At 38.0% G+C, this 13,423-nt stretch overlaps 2 protein-coding genes across 2 annotated transcripts in view; both read left to right on the top strand.

Moving 5' to 3' along the window:
- Nucleotides 1-1,456: 1,456 nt before the first annotated feature.
- LOC139721547 (brevican core protein-like) lies at nucleotides 1,457-5,849 on the top strand. Its single transcript, XM_071632863.1, has 2 exons — nucleotides 1,457-1,571; nucleotides 5,440-5,849. The coding sequence occupies exons 1-2, from the start codon at nucleotides 1,457-1,459 to the stop codon at nucleotides 5,847-5,849; spliced, it is 525 nt and encodes a 174-aa protein (XP_071488964.1).
- A 3,916-nt stretch (nucleotides 5,850-9,765) lies between these two features.
- LOC139721523 (sulfotransferase 1A1-like) overlaps nucleotides 9,766-13,423 on the top strand; it is a 26,853-nt gene continuing 23,195 nt past the window's right edge. The window contains exons 1-4 of the mRNA XM_071632838.1: nucleotides 9,766-9,885; nucleotides 10,377-10,530; nucleotides 11,386-11,645; nucleotides 13,159-13,276. Of these exons, the coding sequence (XP_071488939.1) occupies nucleotides 10,377-10,530; nucleotides 11,386-11,645; nucleotides 13,159-13,276 (532 nt within the window). The 5' untranslated portion in view covers nucleotides 9,766-9,885. The remainder of the gene's footprint in view (nucleotides 9,886-10,376; nucleotides 10,531-11,385; nucleotides 11,646-13,158; nucleotides 13,277-13,423) is intronic.

Below are 13,423 nucleotides of genomic sequence, written 5' to 3'. Positions count from 1 at the left end.
TATGCCCCTCTCCACCCAGGCGCATGAATTTGTACCTGGAACGCTGGGGTAATAATAATGACAGGGCCCTCTGGTAGAGCAGTGGCAACACTGAAAAGTCTACCCTTCATAAACAAGTCATTATACTTCTTATTATCATTATCATTATCAATATTGTTATCATACTTATTATGTTTTCTCATTGATATTATCAATAGTATTATTATTATTATCATTATTGTTATTATTATTATCAATAATAATGTAAATGCAATTTTAGTCATAAAAATTAGAATAGTCTCAGCCTAAGAAAAAAAATACAATGCATAAGCAGAGACACAGAGGCAAGCTCTCCTCTTCCCCCCCCCCCCCCTCTCTCTCTCTCTCTCATCACTCTTACCCTTCCTTTGAGTTGCTGATTTTGGAAATGTATTTTTGTTTGTTTGTTAAGAAGTAAAGATTTTTATGCCAAGTAATGAATATCAATGACACCACTGAAGATCTTGTTTTAAAGGGACTGTACAGTACTGGTTGAAGGCGGATTCATGTTTTGAACATTCCTAAAGTGAGATAATGAGAAACCTCTTATGAAATATGAAAGAGTATGTAATTTTAAGAAGGATTCAACGTTTATTTGATGAAAATTGGTTTTCAAATGGTTGAGATATCAAAAATAGTGATAATAATAAAAGATAACAGGCCACGTCTTTTATTAGGATCTCTTTGTTTCACCTTGTTTTTGGATGTCTCAGCCAGAACAAAACCGATTTTCATCAAATAAACTTTAGATACCCCTTAGAATTGCGTGCTCTTTGGCATCCCATAGAGTGGTTTCTGAATATCTCGCAAAACACTAAAAACTAAATCCTCACCTCAACCAGAACTGTACACACCCTTTAACTTTTGTGTGGTGACTTTTAATAAATGTAATATAATGTCAATATTCCATAACAACTGAAGGGCGACTCGCCAGAACAATGTGTCAAGAAAGTATTATCAAAACAACCCATTATAGAGGTAGCGTCTTGAAAAAAAAAATGTGATGATTTCGACGGCTCCATGGTGCTGTATTCATTTGAATTCAATTCGATATCATTGTCCGTTTCTGGAAATTTGTTTTGTTTCCATGCATACCCGGTTACATCGATACATTATTCATATACAAACCACACGTACAACATAGATACATGGGCATGATAGACATACAAGAGATATACAGCAAATACAATATCACTATCATTGTCAAAAATACATAACATTGAAGAAGACTTAGTATGTGTATAAAGTATCGATGAAACCGGGTATGCATGCAAACAAAACAAATTTCCAGAACTCCTTTATGCCTTAATGAAGATGTGTTACTGGGCGTTCATCCCTTTCACATGATGTAGATTGCTGCGCAGAGACTGGAGAAGACACGTGTCAAAATGCGGCATTAGCCTTTGAAAATCTTTGTCCCGAGATTTTCTCAGAGAAAATGGGGGGTTTTGTCCGATCAACACCAAAGTACGTCCCTCGTGACCATCCTCAGTATGACGTCATGGTTCCCAAAGCAGCGAGAGGAAAGACCAACCTATACTGTGCCCATCCGGGTAAGTAGCATGTTGCTGGGCTACTCCTAAACATCATTTCAAAGGTATAAAAACATTGTTTTCTTCCGTACATATAGGATTTGCTCTTCAATTATTCAATGTACATTGTATACGTTCATCAATATTTACCTGGGCCCCGTGAAAGACCATCACTTGTTGATGAAGGGGCTACCCTGACAAAAGAGTAGGCATAAATGGATAGATAGATACATAACTTGATTAATGAGTTAATGTCAGATGGGTCATCACGAAAACCATATGATATATTCACTTTTCCTCTTGGTCTGACACAAATTTGCCTGATGCGAAGCTTTAAATCTATCATAGCTTCGATTCGGCAGAGCAAGTCTGGTTCCAAGAAAAATATTTTTTTCAGAAATAGAATGAAATTACATTTGGAAAACAGTAAATGTTATGTTAATAAAATCAGCTTTACGCAAATTTCTGTTTTTTTTTTCTTTCGTCACCTCCGACCCTTGCATGGTTACCGTGTTGACGAATTACATTATATTCGATGGATCCCATTGCCTCATTGATTTCATTGAAACGTTGCTTAATGAAAACCGGCCTACATACCCTTAAGTGCAGAGATATTGGAAAATGAACTAGTAATCCAAATATGCTAGGTATGACAAAAAGAAAAAAAAATAAGAAGAAGACGTACCTCTTTCAGAAAGCGAGAAAATATTGTTACTCATGACATATGTAACGAGCCGAGGGAATATGTACTTTTCATACACAAATATGTTTTGCGGAACACACTTCATATTTTATTCTTCAAATAATTTCACAAGAAATCATGGTCGCTAGAGTCTTCTCATCCGGCAATGGCTGACTGAAACCTCGAATTTTCATATCTTTTGAACGAATTGTCTGAGTTTTCTCAAACTTTCGCGGATGTATTCTATTAGTAATTGCTGTAGTCATTAAATCCACACTTATTTATTTTATGTAAGTTTCGTTGCCTTTTAATTTCTCCAACATTTCAATTTTTGTGCATTTCTGTGAGAGTTTAAGAGATGAAGGTCTTGTTAAAATACAAGAAAAAAAACTCAGCAGTTACTTTATGCTGGTGTGTAGACCACCAAAACGTTTGTTTGCCGATTCAATGCTAATAAACATGTCCCTCCTAATGTAAAAAAACAAACAAACAAACACTTCAACGCATTCACCACTCACCATATTATTCATTACGTAAAAAAGAGTGCGTTCCTAATCCCTGTCTGAATGGGGGGATCTGCTCAGACACTCTGGAGGAATTCACCTGCAAGTGCCCAAGGTCGTTTGCCGGACACCGATGTGAAGTGGGTATGTACACGTGAACAAATGAAACTGTAGTGTACAACCTCAGCTAAGCTTTGTAATGTGTTATCATCATCAATTGCACGAGAATCAATTAAGAAGAAGAGTGTAAATGCAAGCACAGGTACACCACTTTTTTCAATTTCAGATATATCAGATCCAATATGATGAAAAGCAAAGAAATGTAGAGGTATGAGATAATGGTAATAATATCTTGAAAATCATCTCTTGTAATAATACGAGAGCAGTCTGATTGAATTTTTTCCTTTTCTCTACTGAATAATGACTTAACTTAAAAGCAAAATGAAAATTTAAAAGCACTAATTTCCTTTACAAATTAAGGTGTTCTTGGTTTGTTATGGATATGTCTACCTTAACTAAATAGATTGAAATAAATGTACATATACTATGTGACCGTGCACCGCAAAACGAACATACTAAAGTCGCACACACTGATTTTGCGTGAGGGCTGAAAATAAGTGAAATGGGTCAACCTAGCCGATCTTGACCTTTTCATATTTCCTGAAAGAACAGGTCTTCTTTTACATAATGCTAAAATTTGGTATCATAAAACGGGCGGGAAAGTGTGTTTTTTTAGCAGTTTATCTCGAACATTTTTTTGGTAGAATAGTGTGATTAGGTGTGTCTTTACAGTCCCTTTTTAATTTCTGAAAAACCTTGTAGACACACTTCACTTTCAACTCTAATAACTTTTGATAGGATAGCGCTACTGCTTTGAAAGTTAGCATTGATTATGGAAAGAATGTGTTAATGAGGCATGCTTAATTTCAGTTTAATCCAATAATCCCTTCATTGTTGTTACTCTGGTGGTTTACTTCCTGTTTTTTTGTCCCATTTATCGCACAGCCAGCACGGTTTGGTAAAGATTAAGCGCTTGAATAGAAACTGTACTTCAGAGCCTCTTTTCTCAGTTCACACTTTTCTAGAGTGTGTGCCTTCTTTCCAATATATAGGTAGGTTAGGAGAGTCCATTTAACTTGAGTTATACCTCATTTTAAAGCTTAAAGTCTATTCCTTCAGAATTTGTGACCCTGCACCTCAAAACAAACAAAAAGTCGCCAGACATGGATTTTTAGTTAAGACCATATTCTGAAAGAGCAGACTTTAAGCTTTAACATTAAATTTTCGCTTTAACATTACCTCAGACAGAATAACCTTATAATTTCTCTTGACATTAGTGTAAGTGAAACTGTTTTCAGTTAGGGAGATATTTAAAAAAATATATCTTAGAACCCTCGCCATGACTAATTCCTGTCTCTAACGGAAGAATGAGTAACCGTTTAGAATGGATAAGTCCCTGGTCAACCTTTCCTCTGTAAAATTCTTACGTTTTTTTTTTCTGGATTTTATTGATCAGACCAAAAACATTGTGCCTTTTCAAATGTCATATGATATATACATTTTTGACATCACAAAACAAACATTTTATAGCATTTAACGATAGTTAAATTACCAGGCGTCTGATCCTTTTTTGGACTATACTCTGTAACACACGTTAACACCAATAACTCTAGAATTGTGTACACAGAAAACGAGGGTGAAAAAAGAAAGAAAAAATAGCCTTCAATGGAAACACTAAATATTACCAAAGACCAGACAAAACATACCAAAGGCGCCAGAACACACACTACAATCTTAAAAAATAAAACACACACACAAGAAAAACCAAAACAAAGGTACTATTCACCTAGTTCATTTATGCACTCACCGTAATTTCCTTTCTACGATAACATATTATTATACACCCAGCCCTGGGGTCAAGATGCCAAGTCTCCTGTCCCTTCTCATGGCCTTATACTTCTCCCGGCCCTATTCTTACTCTTCACAATTACTCCAGGGGCGGATCCAGGATTCTGTAAAGGGGGGGGGGGGGGGGGACTAATATTTCAGGTGCCACTTCTGAGTTTTATTTCACTTTTTCTTATTCTTTTCTTTTTTAAAACCAAAAATAAAGGGGGCGTGCGCCGGCTCCGCCCCCCTCCCACCCCCCCCCCGATCCGCCATTGGTGACATCCGTCAGTGAGTGGCAAAGTGCATTGTTTCTTTTGTTATGACATCATTCGTGCATATACTTTATATTGTATAAAAAAGCCTTTATCAGACGAATGAAAGACAAATTGAAATCTTGTACCAATTTGGATCATGATCCCTTTTCTTTTTTCATGATGGAAATAAACTATTGAAATATTAATCTTTGGACACGTTTCTGCTCCTTTAAAAGTCGGAAAAAATGACAAAAAACAAAACAAAACAAAACAAAACAAAGCAAAACGCTATTTTCTTGTCTTTCCTTTGATCATTTAGCTTCAAAAAACTGGCGTTTCGGATGATAGACAATATAATACTACAAAACTTTGCCAAGAACAGAAATCAGATTATTTTGACCGATTTAGATGATTTGACTTCAAATCTGATTTTCTTGGCTCAGCTCTCATCGACCTTAGGATCCCCTTGTTGTGGTCACACATATCTGTTCATGTTTTCCTGTTCTTTGGATAAGTCTGCGTTTCTTCTTCTGTTTTTCTTTGTCGCGTGTGTTATCCAGATACCTTCTGCCCTGGCGGTGCATCGTCCCCGAACTCCTGCTATCTCTACCGCCAGGACCAACAGCCCTGGGAGGTGGCGAGGGATACATGCTATGAACTAGGGGGATATCTGGTCGCCATAGAAACGCCAAGTGAGCTGTCCAGCATCCGAGAGGATGTTCTCACCGCGCACTACGAAATAACCACCTTCTCGCAGATGTGGATAGGCCTGAATGACAGATCGACCGAAGGAGTCTACACATGGGAGCGTGTTGGTGTTACCTTATCCCCAGCAAGTGATCTGTGGAATGGCGGTCAGCCCAATGATCACTCTCGAAGCAATCAAAACTGTGTGAGCTTCAATGGGGCTAAGTTTTGGGATAATCCATGCACCATTGATTTTAGCTACATCTGCGAATTCGGGCTTTGACTTGACAAGGCCCTACATCACTTGCACATGCTGGGAATCTTAAATCTACTGAATCGTTCTCGATTATATTTAGCAATTCCCCTCCCCGCAATATTAGTTGTTGCGTTTCTGCAATATAACTTCATGTTCATTTTGCCTGGCAGTAGGAACACATTGACTGTAAACGATCATGTCAATACGCAGATGCATTACTGTAATATCTGAACTGTATTATATATGACGTTTATCAATCGATCTATGCATATATGGAATACCCAATGGCATCGCTTTAAGATCATGATGTAATTATGTATACTGTAAACACCTGTAATACCAATGGCGGATCGATATCACAAGACTACTATTGGGAGGTTAGTATTAAACCCTCTCTCTCTCTCTCTCTCTCTCTCTCTCTCTATATATATATATATATATATATATATATATATATATATATATCTCTTTTCTACTTCTCACTCTCTAATCTTATCCTATTTTCCAGAGCATCATATTGCCCTTGCATTAATGTATATTGATGTTATGCATAAACTGGTACAAATAGTCACGGTTTGACTTATTCCTGATGAATGTTGCGTATAAGAAGTTGATATGTAACGCACGTATTACAGCTGTATTACTTGTAGTTCAAATTTATAGAATCATTTGAAATAGCCGTATTCTGAATTAACATATTGTAATTATGTATGTGTGATGATGAGATGTAAAATCGTTGCAAATTGATTGAATTTAGAGGAATAATGTACAGTGAACAATAATGAGCAAACTTAGACTTATCCCCTCACTCTATCTCCCTCTTTTCGTCCTATATTCATTGTTCTCTTTCCCCCCTCTCTTTATTAACTTTAGAAATATTGAAAATTTATCACACATTCAACACGCAAGGTGAGGTGGTCAAGGGACGGTGTGCAGTGCATTTTGCGGTCCTGTTCCATGAAACGGAGAGATCCCGAGTTCAAATCCTCACGTACTAGATGTTTAAATCACACTTTGCCTCTCTGTAAGTTTGCTTGTTTTACTCTATTCCTTTATTCAGTAACGAGGAAGTGCAAAATGTGGTATTTGACAGTCATGCCTAATCCAAAAATAATGGAAAGAACGAGTGAGTAATGAGAGGTAGTACATAAAAAGAACAGGCATACAAACGAATAAGAAATACTTCGAACCATTTAATCTAAAACGCTTTCAAGGAACGTTTCAATAACGTTTCAATTTTATATATCCTTATCCAATAGGACGATTGTTCATTGCATTGCAATTAAAGTAGCCCACGGCTGGCAGCACAAATTTCCACTGACTCGTGTAAAAGTCATCAGAAACTCGTAGTTTATATTCTATTGCATGGCGCTGATGTCACAACAAACAAACCTTTTAGGCGGCAACTCAACAGATACAGTACCGGGCATTCAGTCCTTCATCTCAATCTCAACGAAATTAACTGATCGGCTTTACATAAGACTGACTTGTCTGTGCAACTTCTCATTGCTTTTCAAGTAAAAAAAAAAAAAAAAACAACAACAGCAACAAAAATCGACAATATGGTTGTCAATTCTGGTTTTTTTAATCAAAATCAAAGAATCTGCGTGGATCACACATGTTGAAATCCGAGGTGTTTGAAGTCCTATTATTTCTTTTTTTTTTACTTTAAGAATTATTTATTAAATGCAAGGCACATGCAAAATTGAATATAAAAGCGTCTGTGCATGACAAAGGTAACACAAGGTCTCACGCCTTATTAAGGTCAAGGACTCGTGTAACCTGATTCTATTTACTTCTTGTCATTTTCCTACTTTTCAATGCCTGTATACAATAATCATGGACATATTCATTTTTTAGGAACATTATACTCTCTTGTTTGTCACTGAGAGAACAATTCTGATTTTTATTTTTGACGCACACCGTGATGTCAGGATTATTAATGTCGTATACTTTGAAACACCATGGAGAGTAGTACACGTCTCCTAATTCTCTTCTCACTTTCAATTTCGATGCATGCTGAAATGCAAGATAAACTTTAATGTGTAACGTTTGTATCACCCCTAAATGTAATATCAACGCTAAATGTAATATCGACCCTGAATGTAATACACCTTTACCCTAATACACCTTAACCCTAAATATCCCCTACCCCCTGACCTTTTGCCCGATATTCTGCGTTGGTTACACTCCCTACAATGAGGTGTATTAAATTTAGGGTCGTAATTACATTAAGCGTTAAAATGTATTACATTTAATAGGGTTGACATGAATTACACTTAGGATTGTTATTACATTTAGCGTTAAAATGTATTACATTAAGGGTTGTTATTACATTAAGGGTTAAAATGTATTACATTTAGGGTTAAAGTGTATTTCATTTAGGGTTGATATTACATTTAGCGTTGATATTACGTTTAGGGGTGATACAAACGTTAATGTACATTGACATGTAAATGATATCTACTGCGTGAATATCCCAGTCCAGCCTAGACTATTAAAAGACAATCCACTCAAAAATGTAAATGACATGATAAAATGGCATATGAATGACATATGAATGCATGTGCTGTTCTGTGTTCTCCATTGGGGGCGCCTGGTCGGTGATCTTCACCCTGGCGCACATGCCTTATGCGCATGCCTTTCGTAGCGCGCGCCGGAGTGGGGGTCATCGGGCGGCCGCCTCGGGTGGGGGATGCAGAGTGATACTAGACCGGGGGGCGAATATTTTTTTCGTACATGGAAACGCTACAGGACATGAATTATTCATAAGTTTAGCTGAAATTTTGAAGTGCGCAAGCGCGTGGACTTTATTTCTATGGCTTGGCCAATTTATTTGTACAGGATGAACGGACTCGCATACTGTTTACATACATGATCACGTGTGATCACTGCCTGCATGCGTACGTACGTACGTGCTCGCTATTTCTGTTTACATTCGATTTGCAGTTCATGAGCGCCCTACGTAACCCCGCTGGAAATATGCGGGCAGCTAGCCGAGAACATCGTGATTGTCAGCCAGGAGAGCCGGAATTGATGCCACATTACCACTATTCGTACATGCATATAAATGGCCAAATAAGAGCTCTTTCAAAATCTTTTTCACGACCTTTTTTGTTGATCGGGTACTAACATCATAGTATTCGTAACTTACACCGCTACCACAGTAGGCCTACTCCGTACCACTACTGCTTGGCTATGATTTAGTATGAAGCGGACATGTATTCACAATCGACTTCTCAGTGCTGCCAGTGGGTCATGGTGACTCGAGCATCTCGAGTGCACTTTCGAATTACAACGATAAGATCATTACAAATCCACATGTAAACATGTAATAATAGTAGACCGAGCTTCAGTAGAGTCTAGTTCTGTGTTTTCAAACTGATTAGTTGATTAGAGGTAGGTGATAATGTCGGCGTAATTGTATCAGACGTACAAGGTGATATGTGTGTGCAATGTGATGTGTGTTGTAGAGCTATCGCAAGCGACAGTTATTTTCCTGCATGTTGTTCATTGATCGGACGAACCAACGTGAGTGCAGTGACATGTTTACGCTCGAACGTATGTACACACACACACACACACACACACACACCCCAAGTCCTGTATGGAGATACTAAGATCGTAGAATTGTCGCAGGAGCAAAATGTCGTGTCATCATTTATCTATACCTATATGGTCACGTGAAAATGAAGCCCTGACCCAACATCAGCATTTCAAAAACTGGTTAATCCGAGTTCTTTCAAGGTGAAGCATAACCCTGTCCCCTCATGTCCTGTCCAGGTCAACACGAAGGCGTTGTATTCATGGTATTCTAACAAAACTGTCTTCATCATGTGATGAACTTTTGGTCTGTTTGCAAAATAAATTCGGTGAATGTTTACAAAATGAATTGGCATGTACAAAGTCCAGTTACTGGCCTTGCCGTTCTCTGTACTTAAGGATCATGCCCCTGCATGGACTCTGTTATAGTGTCTTCACGTGAAGAGCGCTCAAGAGACTCGGAAGAAAGTGTTCTGCAAAAAGTATAAACTATAAGCATTGTTAGCGAAAACTTTTGAAGGTAAGTTGACAATTTGACAGCTATTATAATTATGTCTTCATCGACTACTCCTCATATGTGAATAGGCAGCATGACCAGTCTGGATCAGATTATAGTATGAACTTTAATACATCCTAAAGTGCAATGGAATGCTTACGCGTATTTCTTTAGTGACTCTTTACGATGAGGATCGTATGACACTGGCGCTGGGACTTTTCATGAAGGTCACGCTATGACACCAAAAACATAGCTACTGTGTTGATAAAGTTAGAAACTACATGCAGATTTATATTCTCATGAATTCGGGAGAAAGGTCACAATAATAAATGCCATTAGAAAAATAAGTTAACAATACCGATCAAAGCCTCGCTTTATCATTGCTATATTACTCTGCTCCTATACCAACCAATGTCATTTCATCATCATATAGTGAGAAAATCTTAGAGCATATCGTTCCCAATGCGCAAGGTGTCGGATTTTTTCTCAATTCTCTGACTTGCATGTGTGGAAAGATGGCCGCGAACCCGGATGCCCCGTACCTTCAACTGCAGCACTGCCATGATGGTATCTGGTACACAAATTTCTGTCTGGACTCAAGCATCGACAACGCCAAAAACTTCGAAGTCCGCCCCGACGACGTCTTCATCATTACCTACCCTAAATCAGGTGAGTGATGGAAACTGGTGTTATAGAGATAACTTATATAGAACAAAGTCAAAACCGGGAACTTTACGATATTAGTCACGAGCAAACGACTTCCCCGAGGATTGTTCAATATTACGGCAAGCAACTACAGTGAAGACAACCATTAACATCGTGATCTTCTCTAATTTCTGCGAATACTATTACGATACTATTACCACTGTTGCTACTTCCCTACTGCTGCTGACTTTCTACTACTGCTACAAAAGTGTGCTGCTACTTCTATCTACTAATCATACCGTACTGCTAGTGATAGTTAGGTAGTAGTAGTAGTAGTAGTAGTAGTAGTAGTAGTAGTAGTAGTATTGTAGTATAGTAGAGTATAGTAGTAGTAGTAGTATGTATAGTAGTAGTACAGTAGTAGTAGTAGTAATGTAGTATACTACTTCTACTTCTATGTTAGTTACTATGCTACCGCTATGCTAGGACTATTTATCAAAAAATCATGATGATGTAGTCATGCTGATATTAATTTTCTCCACTTCTGTTCCCAGTTCTGCTTAGGCCTACAGCATGCAGAAACTATACCACAAAAGGGTTGAAAAAGTGAAAGGCAATATCTTATATTGTTTGTTTCGAAAATGTCACCGCTGAAGCAGAAACAAAGTGCAAACACTTTACTTTTGATGCAGCTATTCTTCTTCCACTATGTCACAGTACATGATGGCTTCGCGTTCAATCGACAATGATGTGAATCATGATACTTATGTGTAGTTGTCAGACTAAGTGCCCTTGTGAAATGATATTCCCCCACGAGATGTATACTCGTTCCAAGCGCGTGATATAGCAGTCTTGTATTGTTTGCTGACGTCATTGTAGGAACCCACTGGATGATGGAAATCATGGGTCTGATTCTGAGCGACGGCCACCTCGAGAAGGTCGACCGTTCGCTGCTGACCTCAGCACTGGAGATGATCAACATGGATCAGACATTTCCAAAATCCAAAGAGGAAGAGGCGAAGAATCCTGTCGACATGAGTCCATTTATGGAGATACTGGATAAGGCGCCCTCACCGAGAGTGATCGTCAGCCATCTCCGGAAGGATCGCTTTCCGAAGGACCTCCTCCAGAAGGCGAAGGTTTGTCCAGGCAATTTCAAAAGGTTGAAATTTGTTGAGTAGAATGGGAGTTTCTTTAGCAAGAAGAGCAGATTAAACAAAAATAGGAAGACGGCTGACTAAGAGGAGGGCATTTAAGGGTGATCAATGACATTGTAATGCTTTGACCGTAAAAGAAAATAAATAAAAGAGAAGAGAGAGAGAGAAAAAAAATCAATCAAAACAAGATTTCGGTCGACGGCGGAAGCATGACTTTGCCGGTATGTTGTTTCAGCAAACTCCTCTTGTCATTATCTTCACTTTCTTCACTTCCGAAGGGGCTGTGTGTCACGCAATGTTAACATAAATTTTTCATTTCATTTCATTTCAATTCATTTTCATATTTCTCACATACATGTACATAACACAATAAAGTATATTGATACGAAAATTATACAGAACATAATTTAGAATAGAACTTCACCGGAATGTTCAAAAGTTTGTCTTGGTATAAACACAAGGTCTGTATACGTTAAACTGAGGTCATAATGCGAAAAATATGATGGGGCCTGCGTAAAAGCAAGCTTGTATAGAGCCGCAGGTCCCGTGATAAAATCAGATTAGGGAAAGTATGAGTACAAATATTTTTTTAGACCATACTATAACTTGGGGATCCGATTAAAACGAACAAAAATCAGATCAAATACGTGTTACTAAATAAAATACAGAAAATTAGAATGGCTCAGCACGCGTGATGTCGGAGGCATTAATGATTATACACGACTGCGTTGGGATGTCATGATATTATCATCTGATGTATTCATTCTTTGATTATGATACAATAATCATACCTAACATAATTATTATGACCTATCTGGCTATTTATATTCAATTTTCATTGTCCGGCAGATTGTCTTTCACTCCTAAATGACATGCACTTGCATGATTTTTCGAAAGGACTATAAGATCATATTTGTATCAATGTGTAATACTATAGTGGGAGAATAGTTTCTTCAGGGGGGCGTTTCATCAACGAGTTCGTCGGAGGTTTTCACCGACAAATTTGCTATCAGCCAATCAGACGCAAGGATTTCCGTAGCTTTTAACAGTTGTCAGTGTAAATCACTGACAAAAAGTTTCATGAAACGGTCCCCAGAATTTGTGGCGATCTGGGGGCATTTCATGAAGGAACTTGTCGGATAACATATCTGACAAGTCAGTTATATCCGACAAGTTTTGAGAAATTCTTTAGTCTGATTGGCTGATTTCTCTGAACTTGTCGGATATAATTGACTTGTCGGACATTTTATCCGAGAAGTTCCTTCATGAAATGCCCCCCCCCCCCCCGGGACCGTTTCATGAAACTTTTTGTCAGTGATTTACACTGACAACTGTTAAAAGCTACGGAAATCCTTGCGTCTGATTGGCTGATAGCAAATTTGTCGGTGAAAACCTCCGACGAACTCGTTGATGAAACGCCCCCCTGATGTACAACTTTTGAGCATCAGGGTAATACAACTGCTTTGTTTGGAATAATGTTATATAACACGTTTAGGTTATCTACATTGCCCGCAACCCGAAAGATGTCGTGACGTCATGGTATAACTTCCTCGGCAAATCCCCTTTCCTTACCTTCACGTGGGAAGAAAACTTCAAAGCCTTTCTTGATGGCAGTAAGTATTCCTCCTTCAACACTATAAATCGATCTAACAGTATTAGTGATGGGTAATATAATATGAGTGATAGCAGCCATTGTAAATAGTGATATAATACTTGTATAAATAGTGTAGTAGTATAGTAGTAATAGTATAATAGCATAA

This window comes from Diadema antillarum, unplaced genomic scaffold (assembly GCF_040938485.1).
Source record: "Diadema antillarum isolate AM-2024a unplaced genomic scaffold, OU_Dant_1.0 scf00000145, whole genome shotgun sequence".
NCBI lineage: Eukaryota > Metazoa > Echinodermata > Echinoidea > Diadematoida > Diadematidae > Diadema > Diadema antillarum.
The sequence above is the reverse complement of the archived record's forward strand: the minus strand, read 5'-3'. Positions and strand labels throughout refer to the sequence as shown.